Source organism: Pan troglodytes, chromosome 8 (genome assembly GCF_028858775.2).
Source record: "Pan troglodytes isolate AG18354 chromosome 8, NHGRI_mPanTro3-v2.0_pri, whole genome shotgun sequence".
In the NCBI taxonomy this organism is placed as follows: Eukaryota; Metazoa; Chordata; class Mammalia; order Primates; family Hominidae; genus Pan; species Pan troglodytes.
In genome coordinates this window covers 37389052-37403271 of record NC_072406.2, presented here as the reverse complement: position 1 = coordinate 37403271, position 14220 = coordinate 37389052, and the positions used below count along the sequence as shown (strand labels likewise).

Genomic DNA, 14220 nt, shown 5'->3' with positions numbered 1-14220 from the left:
TGGAACAGCCAGGAGTCCGGGGTGGCTGGGTGTAATCAGAGCTTCATCAGGGAAGTCTTTGATTTATGGATATTTTAAAGTCAGTCCTTACATAGTTACCATGTGTCTTTAGTTATACTGAAAATTCCTTAAATACAAGAACCAGATTGTATATGTTTTTAAAATAACTCATCATGGCACCTTTAGCAGTGCCAGAAACCAAATCGATTCTTAATAAACACATGAATGGAGATTAAAAAAAAAAAACAACAAAACCCGAGAGTGGGCAAAACTTGGGGCAGAAAGAGAGGGGAAAACAAGTAATTTATTTTTATCATGTTTAGCTTTATATTACAGGGAGATGTTTAGCCAGGGATGTCTGAAAGCCAATTAACACCTTAGCAAATTCTGCAAATGAAAAGTTGGTGGGAATATCATTTTTAATGACATTAACCAACTTTTGAGTAGCCAAACTCAGCAGGCTGAAAATAGGAGCTTCGCTTGATAGGATGCAGTTAACTCAGTTAGATGTCAAACAACTTCCACGGGCTGAATTTGAGGATGGGGCTTGAGAATCGCCGAAAAGAAAAGTAGCCGTGCAAATGGAGTCTATATGCAAAAAGGTTTTAAACTTTCCCCTTGGAATGCTAAGAAACCAAGCTGATGTGCTGAAATGAAAACAAATTAAAGTGAATGGAAAGCTTGACAAACACAATTTTAATGTCTTGAAGAAAGACACACAATATGTTTGTGACAACTGTCATAAGCCTGACATTCCCCTCAAAGGAGACAGGACGAAAGAAGAAGACAGGAGTCCCCGTACTCATTTGTTCAGGCTGCCACAATTAAGTACGTGGGGCTGTGCTAAGGGGCTTAAATAACAGAGTTATTTTGATCAAGGTGTCAGCTGTGTGGGTTCCTTCTGCAGCCTCTCTCCCTGGCTTGTAGATAGCTGTCTTTTTCTTATGTCTTCACATGGTCTTCTCTCTGTACACATCTATATCCAAATCTGTTCTTCTTGTAAGGACACCAGTCATATCGGATTAAGACCTATACTTATGACCTCATTTTAACATAATCACCTCTCCGAAGTTCCTACCTCCAAATACAGCCACATGCTGAAGTATTAGGAGTTAGGACTTCAACATATGAATTTGGGAGAGGGTAGGCACAATTCCTCCCTTAACAGCCCCTAAGAGAGTGACTCAGAATCACAAGAAACCGAAGAGCGTCATGGTGGTGCCTGGGGGCTCTCGCCTGCTGTCCTGCATGAAAGCAGCTTTCCTGGCTGGAAAGTCCGGCTCCTCCCTGCTCCAGACAGAACCTCATCTCCAGACAGGGGCCTGCTTAGTTTCAAGTCCATACCACAGAGCTAACTTGTGAAATCTGGATGCCAGTAGACCAGGACCTTTCACTAACTCCTTTGCCTAAGAAGACATAATCTACCCTCCAGCAATGCAGAACGTGTACCTTCCCATGTTCCTCGACTGAGCCGGAAATATGAGAAACTGTCCTAAATCTCAGTTTCTGGACATCAGCGGGCAGCCTTCTGGAGGCCACGGCTAGGATGAGAACACCAAGGATGAAGTTCTACTTGGGTGTATGCCATAAAACTGGCTTGCATCTTAATTTTATTTCTAACATTTTTTAGACTGTTCTTTAAAAGCCGGTGCTAAAAATGTGGGGAACTTGTATCAAGTTAAATAAACCTAAAGGATCATATCTGAAAATTAGCTTTCAAAAAAAATTGACTCAGCCAGAAACTTTTAATTAAAAAAAATAATGTGTGTAATATATTTTGCATTTATGAAAACAGTAAGGCATGGTGAACAGATTTTAGATAGAGTTTTCATGGCAAAGGGAAACAAAAGAGACTGATAAACAAAATCTTTTCCCTCATACACAGTTCAGGTAACATTTCCTAATGTCTCATCCCTTTTTCCAACCAAACCGTTGCAGAACATCTAAAAGTACAGCATCTGAATCCATAAATTTCCAATCTCATTCTCGGGGAAAGTGTACAGTAGTAGCTGATATTATTGGAACATATTAAAAATTTTGGAATTTTGTCACTGTGGGAGAAATGACTTTTCTAACTCTCTTTTGCCATTCAAGTCTTCAACAATGACCTGCCTCTCAAATATTCCTCCTCAGCTGAAGTTACCCAACCTGCTAAGACAACTAATAGCCAAGGACCAACCATCTGAGGGCTAAAGTAATTATCAAGACTACATCAACTTTTTCCATGTATTAAATTAGATCCCTGGAAATCTATAGATTCTAAGTTATGGCCTTCTCACTGCATGACTTAATACTGTGTTGTTGGATTTTGAAGTTTTATGGTAAAGATATAGCCATATGGAAAACATTTCATAAAACAACTGTGATATATAACTGCTTAGTAGATAATCAGATGTCAAAAACATTAAGATATAAGAGTTGTTGGAAGATAATGCCTTAAAACTTTTTTTTTTCTAATGAGCTGGTATAAACCTCGTCTTAAACAATGCAATCCACGTAATAATGCCTTACATTTCTTCTTTTGTCTTATATTCTAATATTAACTGCAATTACAGCCATCATCTTTATCTTAATTTTTCTGGAACACATATTTTACCCAACAGCTACTTGTATTAATTCTTATTTTAATGGTTCTTTGATATTTTTATTGGTTTTGATGAAGCCAGATCAAATCTAATTTGGATTTAGAAAGGTATAAATAATAGATAAAACTTGCCTTCTTTCTTCTATGTTGTCTTTGAAACTTGATGGAGGGTTGATTTTTGAATTAGAGTATTTTTCACATCAGGAAGACAAAATCAGCTAGGTGTCTGGGTTAGGATGGGGTATCAATGGGTATAGCAGAGAGAGAATGGAATAGTTCACTCTAACTTACGCCAAGACTGATTTTCTGAAATGGCTTTGGAAATATGTTACCTTTCCAGTTACTTAACCCTATAGCTCCATCTTCAGCACTGAAAAGTCTTAGGTTAACTTTATAAAAAGGTGACTTATACTCCAGGTTTAACAACAGCCTGGCTGCAAAGGAAGAAAGAGAAACAGGAGAACCTAGGCCGAGTGTGGTGGCTCACACCTGTAATCCCATCACTTTGGGAGGCCGAAGTGGGTGGATCACCTGAGGTCAGGAGTTCGAGACCAGCTTGGCCAACATAGTGAAACCTTGTCTTTATTAAAAATACAAAAATTAACCAGGTGTGTTGGCAGTTGCCTGCAATCCCAGCTACTTAGGAGGCTGAAGCACAAGAATTGCTGAACCCCAGAGGTGGAGGTTGCAGTGAGTCGAGATCACGCCACTGCACTCCAGCCTGGGTGACAAGAGCAAAACTCCGTCTCACAAAAAAAAAAAAAAAAGAAAGAAAGAAAGAAAGAAAGAAACAGGAGAACCTAAATCTTCTCTAAGACCTCTCTCACTGCTAAGACTGTTTCCTCCTCATAGTCCCTGATCACTGAAAGTCCCTCTAAAATAATGGTGCCTGAGGGTTCACACCCTTGTCATTCATCACATCTTCTCCTCACTTCAGGCCATGCTTTTTTACCTATGTCCCATCTGCAAAGTAATCCTAGAAGATATATTTTTTTTTTGGTAAAAGGCATAGAATCTCTCAGGTCCATATTAACTAAACAATTGCTTCAAAGTTTGAGAAATGTCTTCTAGAGTTTCAACCCAGGAATTTTAATCACAAGAGATTCCTAAGGATATCTGACCAACTTTGTTTTTTAAAGTAAGCACAAATGCATCATGAATCCACATAATCTTTTACAAGAACATTCTTTCTTATGGGTGAATTGGGAGCCAAGTGAGGAAACCTGGACAACGCTGCCTTTTTTCAGCAAGCCTCATATATGAAAATCCTAGTTGATAAAGGACAAACTGGGGGGATGCTTGTATCACAAAACATGTTTCACTATACTGAAGAAATTTTTAACATATTCCTTACAATGGTTAATTCTTAGCCTGAAATGTTTTACTTAAAGATTGACTCGGTTTTTAAAAAACTACCTCTCAGGACATTCATTACATCAAGTGCGAGAAAACTAAGAGAATGTTTTGGCACATTAAAGTATTTAAAGACTCCTGCTGAGTATAAAGGACATTTATTCATTTCCTTCCTTCCCTCCCTCCCTCTCTCTTTCTCCCTCTCTTTCTTTTGAAATTTCCTCATAATTTTCCCTCCTTCCTTCCTTCCTTCCTTCCTTCCTTCCCTCCCTCCCTCCTTTTTTCCCCCATACTACTGGCCTATTTAATTTTTATTGTGTGTATGGGTTTTATTTTATTGTATTTTTTACCAGTTTAGTATCAGCTCATTTTTCAAATGAGATCTTACATGAAATTGCAGTATTTATAATATAGAACTTCCATGTTCTCTAGAACATAGTTTGAAAACCACACTTACAGCTCCCTGCCAAGCCTCCAGAAGTCATCAACCTATACCCTCCAGCACTTGTCCTATTTCCTGAAACACACAGAACAGGCAGCACTACAATATCTACAAATATCATAAGTTAGGCCCCTGTGCAGTCAGAGATCAGTTGCAGAGAACTGAACTGGTTCAGCCAGTTAAAAAAAATGGATTTATTAAATGGCTTGCAGAATCACTGGGCTGAATCTTCACAGTAAAACTGGGTGACTATAGACCTGGTTTGGTAAAGAGGAAGCTTCCTTAAACTCTGGTCAGGTGTGATTCCAAAGCCATGCTGCTTGATTGGAAGCTGCCAGCACGGATGCAGAGTTGGGCCTCAACTTCACTTCAGTACTAGAGAGATGGATGCCTGCCCCAGCAGTCTCAACCCGATCAAGCTGGTGGCCGTGCCCTGGGAGCTTGGCAAATGATGCTGAAGAAAACAAAACAAAACAAAACAAAAAACCCAAGCCTCCACAGCTGCCTTGCTTCTCACCTTCCAGAACCCAGCACATTGGATATTACAGAAAGATTCTGCTTTCCAGCCTCAGTGGTAGCAGCAGGTGCACTAGGAAGAGACTGGTATGGGTGATTCCAGCCAGACACCCTAACCACCCACTCCCAGCTACTTAGGCCAGGGCGCTGGTTCTGATGCTAGAGAGAATGCTCTGACATTTTGTTGTTGTGGTTGTTGTATTTTTTCTTTTTTTTTTTTTTAATTATACTTTAAGTTCTAGGGTACAGGTACACAACGTGCAGGTTTGTTACATATGTATACATGTGCCATGTTGGTGTGCTACACCCATTAACTCATCATTTACATTAGGTATATCTCCTAATGCTATCCCTCCCCCATTCCCCCACCCCACCACAGGCCCCAGTGTGTGATGTTCCCCACCCTGTGTCCAAGTGTTCTCATTGTTCAATTCCCACCTATGAGTGAGAACATATGGTGTTTGGTTTTCTGTTCTTGCGATAGTTTGCTCAGAATGATGGTTTCCAGCTTCATCCATGTCCCTACAAAGGACATGAACTCATCCTTTTTTATGGCTACATAGTATTACATGGTGTATATGTGCCACATTTTCTTAATCCAGTCTATCATTGATGGACGTTTGGGCTGGTTCCAAGTCTTTGCTATTGTGAATAGTGCTGCAATAAACATACGTGTGTGTGTTTATAGCAGCATGATTTATAATCCTTTGGATATATGCCCAGTAATGGGATGGTTGGGTCAAATGGTATTTCTAGTTCTAGATCCTTGAGGAATCACCACACTGTCTTCCACAATGGTTGAACTAGTTTACAGTCCCACCAACAGTGTAAAAGTGTTCCTATTTCTCCACATCCTCTCCAGCACATGTCGTTTCCTGACTTTTTAATGATCGCCATTCTAACTGGTGTGAGATGGTATCTCATTGCGGTTTTGATTTGCATTTCTCTGATGGCCAGTGATGATGAGCATTTTTTCATGTGTCTGTTGGCTGCATAAATGTCTTCTTTTGAGAGGTGTCTGTTCATATCCTTCGCCCACTTGTTGATGAGTTTGATTTTTTCTTGTAAATTTGTTTTAAGTTCTTTGTAGATTCTGGATATTAGCCCTTTGTCAGGTGGGTAGACTGTAAAAATTTTCTCCCATTCTGTAGGTTGCCTGTTCACTCTGATGGTAGTTTCTTTTGCTGTACAGAAGCTCTTTAGTTGAATTAGATCCCATTTGTCAATTTTGGCTTTTGTTGCCATTGCTTTTGGTGTTTTAGTCATGAAGTCCTTGCCCATGCCTCTGTCCTGAATGGTATTGCCTAGGTTTTCTTCTAGGGTTTTTATGGTTTTAGGTCTAACATTTAAGTCTTTAATTCATCTTGAATTAATTTTTGTATAAGCTGTAAGGAAGGGATCCAGTTTCAGCTTTCTACATATGGCTAGCCAGTTTTCCCAGCACCATTTATTAAATAGGGAATCCTTTCCCCATTGCTTGTTTTTCTCAGGTTTGTCAAAGATCAGATAGTTGTAGATGTGTGGTATTATTTCTGAGGGCTCTGTTCTGTTCCATTGGTCTGTATCTCTGTTTTGGTACCAGTACCATGCTGTTTTGGTTACTGTAGCCTTGTAGTATAGTTTGAAGTCAGGTAGTGTGATGCCTCCAGCTTTGTTCTTTTGGCTTAGGACTGTCTTGGCTATACAGCCTCTTTTTTGGTTCCATATGAACTTTAAAGTAGTTTTTTCCAATTCTGTGAAGAAAGTCATTGGGAGCTTGATGGGGATGGCATTGAATCTATAAATTACCTTGGGCAGTATGGCCATTTTCACAATATTGACTCTTCCTATCCATGAGCATGGAATGTTCTTCCATTTGTTTGTGTCCTCTTTTATTTCGTTGAGCAGTGGTTTGTAGTTCTCCTTGAAGAGGTCCTTCACATCCCTTGTAAGTTGGATTCCTAGGTATTTTATTCTCTTTGAAGCAATTGTGAATGGGAGTTCACTCATGATTTGGCTCTCTGTTTGTCTGTGATTGGTGTATAGGAATGCTTGTGATTTTTGCACATTGATTTTGTATCCTGAGACTTTGCTGAAGTTGCTTATCAGCTTAAGGAGATTTTGGGCTGAGACAACAGGGGTTTCTAAATATACAGTCATGTCACCTGCAAACAGGGAGAATTTGACTTCCTCTTTTCCTAATTGAATACCCTTTATTTCTTTCTCTTGCCTGATTGCCCTGGCCAGAACTTCCAACACTATGTTGAATAGGAGTAGTGAGAAAGGGCATCCCTGTCTTCTACCAGTTTTCAGAGGGAATGCTTCCAATTTTTGCCCATTCAGTATGATATTGGCTGTGGGTTTGTCATAAATAGCTCTTATTATTTTGAGATATGTCCCATCAATACCTAGTTTATTGAAAGTTTTTAGCATGAAGGCTGTTGAATCTTGTCGAAGGCCTTTTCTGCATCTATTGAGATAATCATGTGGTTTTTGTCTTTGGTTCTGTTTATATGATGGATTATGTTTATTGATTTGCGTAAGTTGAACCAGCCTTGCATCCCAGGGATGAAGCCAACTTGATTTTGGTGGATAAGCCTTTTGATGTGCTGCTGGATTCAGTTTGCCAGTATTTTACTGAGAATTTTTGCATCAATGTTCATCAGGGATATTGGTCTAAAATTCTCTTTTTGTGTTGTGTGTCTGCCTGCTCTGACATTTTCTATGCTAGCAGCCTAAGAGCCTGACCATGAACTTATTGACCTGCTATGAAACTCTCTTCTGCGAATTTTTGTTTTTACAGTATTACTTTTCAATAACTACAAGGTCTTAGAAAAAACAAATTTCATAAATGTTTCACTTACTCTACAGAGCAATACTTCTTTTCATTTGTTTAAAATTCTTTTATCTTTTGGGCCAGGTGCAGTGGCCCATGCCTGTAATCCCAGCATTTTAAGAGGCCAATGTGGGAGGATCACTTGAGGCCAGGAGTTTGAGACCAGCAGAAAACACAGCGAGACCCCATTTCTAAAAAAAAATAAAAACAGAAAAATTAGCTGGGCATGGTGGTGTGCACCTGCAGTCCCAGCTACTCAGGAGGATGAGGTGGGAGGATTGCTTGAGTCAGGGACTTCAAGGCTGCAGTGAGCTATGTTTGTGCCACTGTACTCCAGCCTGGGCAACAGAGAAAGACCCTGTCTCTAAATAAATAAATAAATAAATAAATAAATAAATAAATAAAATAGATTTATTTTTGAATATTCAAGAAATAACTGTTCACATTCAGACAGTCTCACATTAGTCTTAGAGTTGTTGCCCCTCTTTGTTTTCATCTTTAGAGACAGACAATTCCTCAATTCCTTTGCCCTGATTTCCTACTCAGCCTTGCATGTACACAGGATGGAAGATTCTGGCAATTATGAGCCTTCTTTTCCTTAAATTCCCACAGGGAATGATAAGCATCAAAGTTAATCATGTTGGAATAAAAGAACAGCCACATAGATATTCAATAATTCGTCCCCCTGAGCAACATCCCCCTCTAACCAGTCTAAAATCCTCCTATGCCACTTAAGATCATTTTTGCTTTTTCAGTCTGAGTGTTTCAGAGGCAGTTGGTTGCAGAAATGGGAACTCCTCTGGCTGCCGGGCTGGTCAGTGAGGTCTCTTTTCTAAAGCTATGCATTCAGAATATGGTCAACAAAGGAATCTGTCTGCATCAAGAAGTTGCTGCTGTTGTTCCTGTTTTCACATGAGTCTTATTTTCAAATTCCTGAGGGCTCACAGAAGAGTGGGAACATCTTGTGGCTACCCTTTCCCCGAAGGCCGACTACGCAGTGGCCAGATACCAACCCCCGCCCATGGTCACATTCCAGACAGGCATTTCTAAGACAGCACCATGATTAAAAGGAAACTACTCCATCATTAAGACTCCAGACCTAATATCAGCAGGACCATTTTTCATGGAAATTATTTCTGCAACCAAATTCTATTGGAAGGCGGTTTTCACTTTACTTTTTAGTCTTCCTTTCTCCTGGTCTTCTCTATTTTCACTGAAGAGAGAGTAAAGGAGAAGTGGCATAAATTCCACTGAAAAGAATTTCAGCTGGGCTCTGGATGAGAGGAAAGGGCAGGGAACCCACCACTCTGTGGAAGTACAGATTTAGACACGGTTGGTTGTTGGAACCTGGCGTTGGGATAAGTCAGTGCTGCTGAACCCATCAATTTCTTTCTTTACCTTTCTTCTTTGTAAATTTCTAGGCTCTAAGCCTCAGAAAGGACTTGTGTGTTGCCGTCACTTGGCTCTGTCTGAATGTCAAAATGCTTCTCCCAAATGAGAAGTAGACACCTTGCATCCCAGGACAACACCCGAGGGAGACCATTACACAGACACCAGTGATGTCTAAGACGGGTCCAAAACACCGCTACTGTTCCCCACACATTCTCTTGCATGTTTTTTAACACCATTTGTGAAATGCACCATGCTCAGCCTTCCTGCATTTCTCCCAGCCCCCAAATACACTGAAGCAATAGAAATGAGGACTTATTCAAGTGGAGAAACTAAGAGACAGGCAGGTTTATCTCCAGGCACAGGCAGACTGAAGTGAGGGAAGGTTTCCTCCCCTCTCAGGAGCCGGAGTGGTGTGAGGATTCCATCTTGTCCTGGCTCCACCCTCAAGTTGCCTAGCCCTCCCCTTTCTGTGCTGCCTGAGCTGGGGAAGGACTCCAGTGACAAACTGTGGCACCACGTGCCAGTGTACAGGCTGGGAACTGGGCTTTCCTCACTCTCCTTACTCCAGGCCCCGTGGCTGGGGGCTGGCAGTAACAGTATCTGATGCTCCTGGGGTTACATGAGGGGCCAGCACTGGGGTAAGGTCAACAAGACACATACCTCCAGTGCAAAATTTAAGGGTCTCCCAAAAGCTCAGTGATCATGATAAATAATGTCTTTGTGCAATACTTTTAAAAAGCAGGTGGGTGTGGTCGCTCACGCCAGTAATCCCAGCACTTTGGGAGGCCGAGGCGGGCGGATCATGAGGTCAGGAGATAGAGACCATCCTGGCTAACACAGTGAAACCTGGTCTCTACTAAAAATACTAAAAAATTAGCCAGGCATGGTGGCAGGTGCCTGCAGTCCCAGCTACTCAGGAGGCTGAGGCAGGAGAATGGCGTGAACCCAGGAGGCGGAGACTGCAGTGAGCCGAGATCGTTCCACTGCACTCCAGCCTGGGCGACACTGGGCCAGCTGGGTTGATGTTGCCCTTGACAGCCTCTTTGTCCAAATCCATGGAATGTACAACACCAAGAGTGAACCCCAGTGTAAACTATGGACTCTGGGTGATATCAATTTGTCGGTCTCATTTCATTGATCGTAACAAACGTACCACTCTAGTAGGGTATGCTGATCATGGGGGAGGCTGTTCATGCGTGGAGGCCAAGGGTGTATGGGAACTGTCTGTACTTTCTGCTCGATCTTGTTACAAACCTAAAAAATTGCTCTTAAAAAATAAAATGATAAAAAATTAATGATAAACAAACCATCAAAATTTTAAATAAAGGCAAGATCAACAGGGCTTCATGAGAGAACTTAAAACTCTGTGGATTGAGATAAAGTGACAACATACAGATGCCAAAAGACACCCAGGGCTTCCAGATGGCATCAACAGTGGGTTTCCAGGGGGGGTTACAGCTCAAAGTACCCAGTCGGCATATCTGAGGCCCCATGGAGTTGCAGCTGTGCTTCTGGGCCACCCAGGTGCTGGTAGACACCCTGCTCATGGCCGGGGCTCTCTGGGGAGCACTGTTTATCCCAGGAACCCGTGCGTCTGTGTGTTAAATAAGGCCAGGCAGGCGGGGAGTTTCCCAAAGACTAAGCTGAGCAAGGCCCCTGGGAGGGAGACTGCATTTACACTTGCTGTGAGTCACATTTTCCTTTTTATTTCCCGTCCAGGCTCAACTGGATTACGCCATAAGGGCCAGGTGCGGCTAGGGGGGACATTCCCCAATCGGCCACAAAGAGGCGGTCAAGGGCAACATCAACCCAGCTGGCCCAGTGCCAGCCTCATTTTCTGGAACCAGAGCTTCCCTTGGCTTTGGCAAGAAACTTCTCTTTTCTCTCCTCTCCTCTTACTGTGTTCCTTTGTTTCTATCCAGGAGTAGTGAAAAATGGCAGGCCAAAAAGCCCCTCACAGGGAGGGCAGAATAAACAGGTCAGATGCATTTTTCAGCCTGCTGTGACAGCACACCGGCACTCTACAGCAAAGGATGCTGAGTAAAATGGAGCAATTTGCAGAAGCGTGGCCACCCCGTGCGAAAACACCCGCCATCCTCAGCCATTCCTTGGGCAAGCCGGCCCCAGCTCCTGCAGCCTGTCTGCCCCAAGGCTTGGTTCCTGAACCCAGCAAGTCTCAACGTGCACTGCCAACCGTTCTTGGCTGCATAGGAAATTCCTTCCTTTAAGACAAAAGATCCATTATGCGACAGAGTCAAAGTTCCCCCAGGTATGGGGGAAGGCAGACAGGCATTTATTCTTATCTTCGTTTTGGTTTGCAGAGCTGAGGTTATCTTTACAGAGACCTGAGCTCATTTCCTCCAAGGACACAGGAGAAATCCCATTCCTTGCCTGGCTCCTAAGTGTGAGTGGAGTTAAGAAAGCACAAGTTTCAGGCCAGACATGCTGGCTCATGCCTATAATCCCAGCATTTTGTGAGGTTAAGGTGGGAGGATTACTTGAGTCCAGGAATTCCAGACCAGCCTGGGCAACATAGTGAGACCCCATCTCTACAAAAAATAAAAAATTAGCCAGGCGCCTGGGTGCGTGCCTGTAGTCCCATCTACTCTGAAGGCTGAGATGGGAGGATCCCTTGAACCTGGGAAGTCGAGGCTGTAGTGAATCATGATCATGCCATTGCACTCCAGCCTGGGTGACAGAGCAAAACTCTGTCTCAAGAAAAAAAAAAAAGAAAGAAAAACCACAAATTTCTTGAATCCACAAAGAAAGCCCCAGACCGGTGACGGTGTGGAAGCCTGTGTCATCTTGACACTGTCTTGGCCCATGATGCTCCTTGGGTGTGTCCCTCCGCTGTGTGTCCTTGTCCCTTCATTTGTAAGATCATGTTAATGGGAACTGGAGCCCTGGACTTCCCACTGCTGCCATTTAATTAACTGTGTGAGCTCAAACAAGCAAACACACACATAAACAAAAAGCACATTTTCTGTGGTCTTCTCTCATTTATACAATGAGTATCCTAGATTACTAACCTAAGATCAAATTTTAATTCGATCTTAATTTGATCAAAATTTAATTTGACACAAAATTTAATGTTAAATATTAATATTGATAATACAAATAATAACAAAGTTGTAGGGTTTTTTTTTAGGACAGCTAGGACAATGTCTGAATTCAGTCTGCTTGGGTCATTATCTGCAGCAAAGGAAATAAAATCAGGGTACCTTCTCTCACATCAATCTTTTTCTTTCTTCTCCCAGCAAGGCATTTGCTCAGTTTTACATGGCAGAGTTCAGCTGTCTTTTGCACGTGCTAGACTCTGAAGGCTTTTGCATGTTGACTCTTTTCCTGACAAGTCCATTTTGTTAAAGCACCAAAAAAAGCAATTAAAAAAGCAAAGCAAGATAGAAAGTGAACTTCCAATACAAAAAAAAAAAAAAAAGGAAATGATACGTGGTAAAATCATAAAAAGAATCCTTCTGCCTTTCAGAAAAGCTGTGCCCTACACACACCAAGCCCCTGTATCCTTTCACGCGGTAGTGGGAACAGCCTCGTGTTTATGGTTCTTATGAACAGTCATGCAGATGTTAGCCACATTGTCCCTTTTTGTCATCTCCTCCACTGGACTACCAGACAGGTGCATCAGGGCTGGTGGAAACCCACACCACTGGGTACAAATGCCAACTGTCCTGGCTTCTGGGACTGGAGAGGAGGGTTGCAAGGTGAGAAGAGGATCATTCTACGGTCAGTTCCTCACAATTTCCTATAGAGCACTGGTCCCCAATTTTTTTTGGCACCAGGGACTGGTTTCACGAAAGACAGTTTTTCCATGGATGGCAGATGGTTTCAGAATGAAACTGCTCCATCTCGGATCATCAGGCATTAGTTAGATTCTCATAAGGAGCATGCAACCTAGATCCCTCCCTCATGCAGTTCACAATAGGGTTCAGCTCCTATGAGAAGCTGATGCCACAGCTGATCTGACAGGAGGCGGAGCTCAGGCGGTAATGCTCGCTCATCCTCTGCTCACCTCTTGCTGTGTGGTCTGGTTCCTAACAGGCCACAGACTGGTACTGGTCCATGGCCTGGGGACTGGGGACTCCTGCTGTATAGTAGCAGGAACATAGGTAAAATACTACTAGCCTCTTGGCTTGAATTGCTAATCCCAACCACTTCTGAATGTGCCCAGCCTCAAAATCAGCTTGCACTTGACCTGATTACCCAGCAGGCAAATCCTCAATGCTTGATATTAAACCAATGAAGTTTCCCAGTACTAGAGTATTTGCAAATCAAGATCAAATTAATGTTGAATGAAAGGGTATAGGTTCAGTAGTATAACAAGAAACGCATTCAGTAAGAAAGGGGCATCAGAAACTGCTTTCTAAAGCTTACCCAGAGATCTTTCTTTCGTCTGGTTGGTTGACCTCACCACGGGAAGGCTCGCGCGAGTCCGGCTGCCTCTGGAAAAAGGGGTTGGAGCATCCCCCTCAGACATGGCTTCCAAAGAATCAGCGGACGTCTCTGATAAATGCTCGACGGGGTCACCCAGACTGGGTGGTTGAGGACTGTGAGACAGTTTGGGGCTCCTTGTCTGCAAAAGGCATTTTAAAGAAAGTGGGAAAATAGACTATTATTAATCGTGTGGAAAATATGTCCAATGCCATTTCTATTAATCTGGAAAAATAATATGGCAAGGGGGAACAGTCCATCACAACGGTTAGATAGAGAAAACTAAAGACCCAGTGGGTCAAAGTATCAGTTGTGAAAATTACCGGAAAATAACATTGCCCTTAAGTGTTCCATTGTATTTATTTATTTATTTATTTATTTATTTATTTATTTATTTATTGCCAGAGTGCAGTGGCGTGAGATCGGCTCCCTACAACCTCCGCCTCTGGTGTTCAAGCAATTCTTGTGCCTCAGCCTCCTGAATAACTGGGACTACAGGTGTGCCCCAACATGCCCGGCTAGTTTTTGTGTTTTTTAGCAGAGATGGGGTTTCACCATGATGGCCAGGCTTTGAGTACTCTTGAACTCCTGACCTCAGGTGATCCGCCTGCCTCGGCCTCCCAAAGTGCTAGGATTATAGGCGTGATCCGCTGCACCTGGTCTCCATTAAGA

At 42.4% G+C, this 14220-nt stretch overlaps 1 protein-coding gene across 35 annotated transcripts in view; it reads right to left on the bottom strand.

Annotated features, from left to right (window-relative positions):
• The window catches only part of KIAA1217, an 854498-nt gene that overhangs the window by 152481 nt on the left and 687797 nt on the right, over window positions 1-14220 (bottom strand). For all 35 annotated transcript variants that reach the window (XM_063781488.1, XM_063781487.1, XM_063781489.1 and 32 more), the window contains one exon: window positions 13492-13690. In XM_063781488.1, the coding sequence (XP_063637558.1) occupies window positions 13492-13690 (199 nt within the window). The remainder of the gene's footprint in view (window positions 1-13491; window positions 13691-14220) is intronic.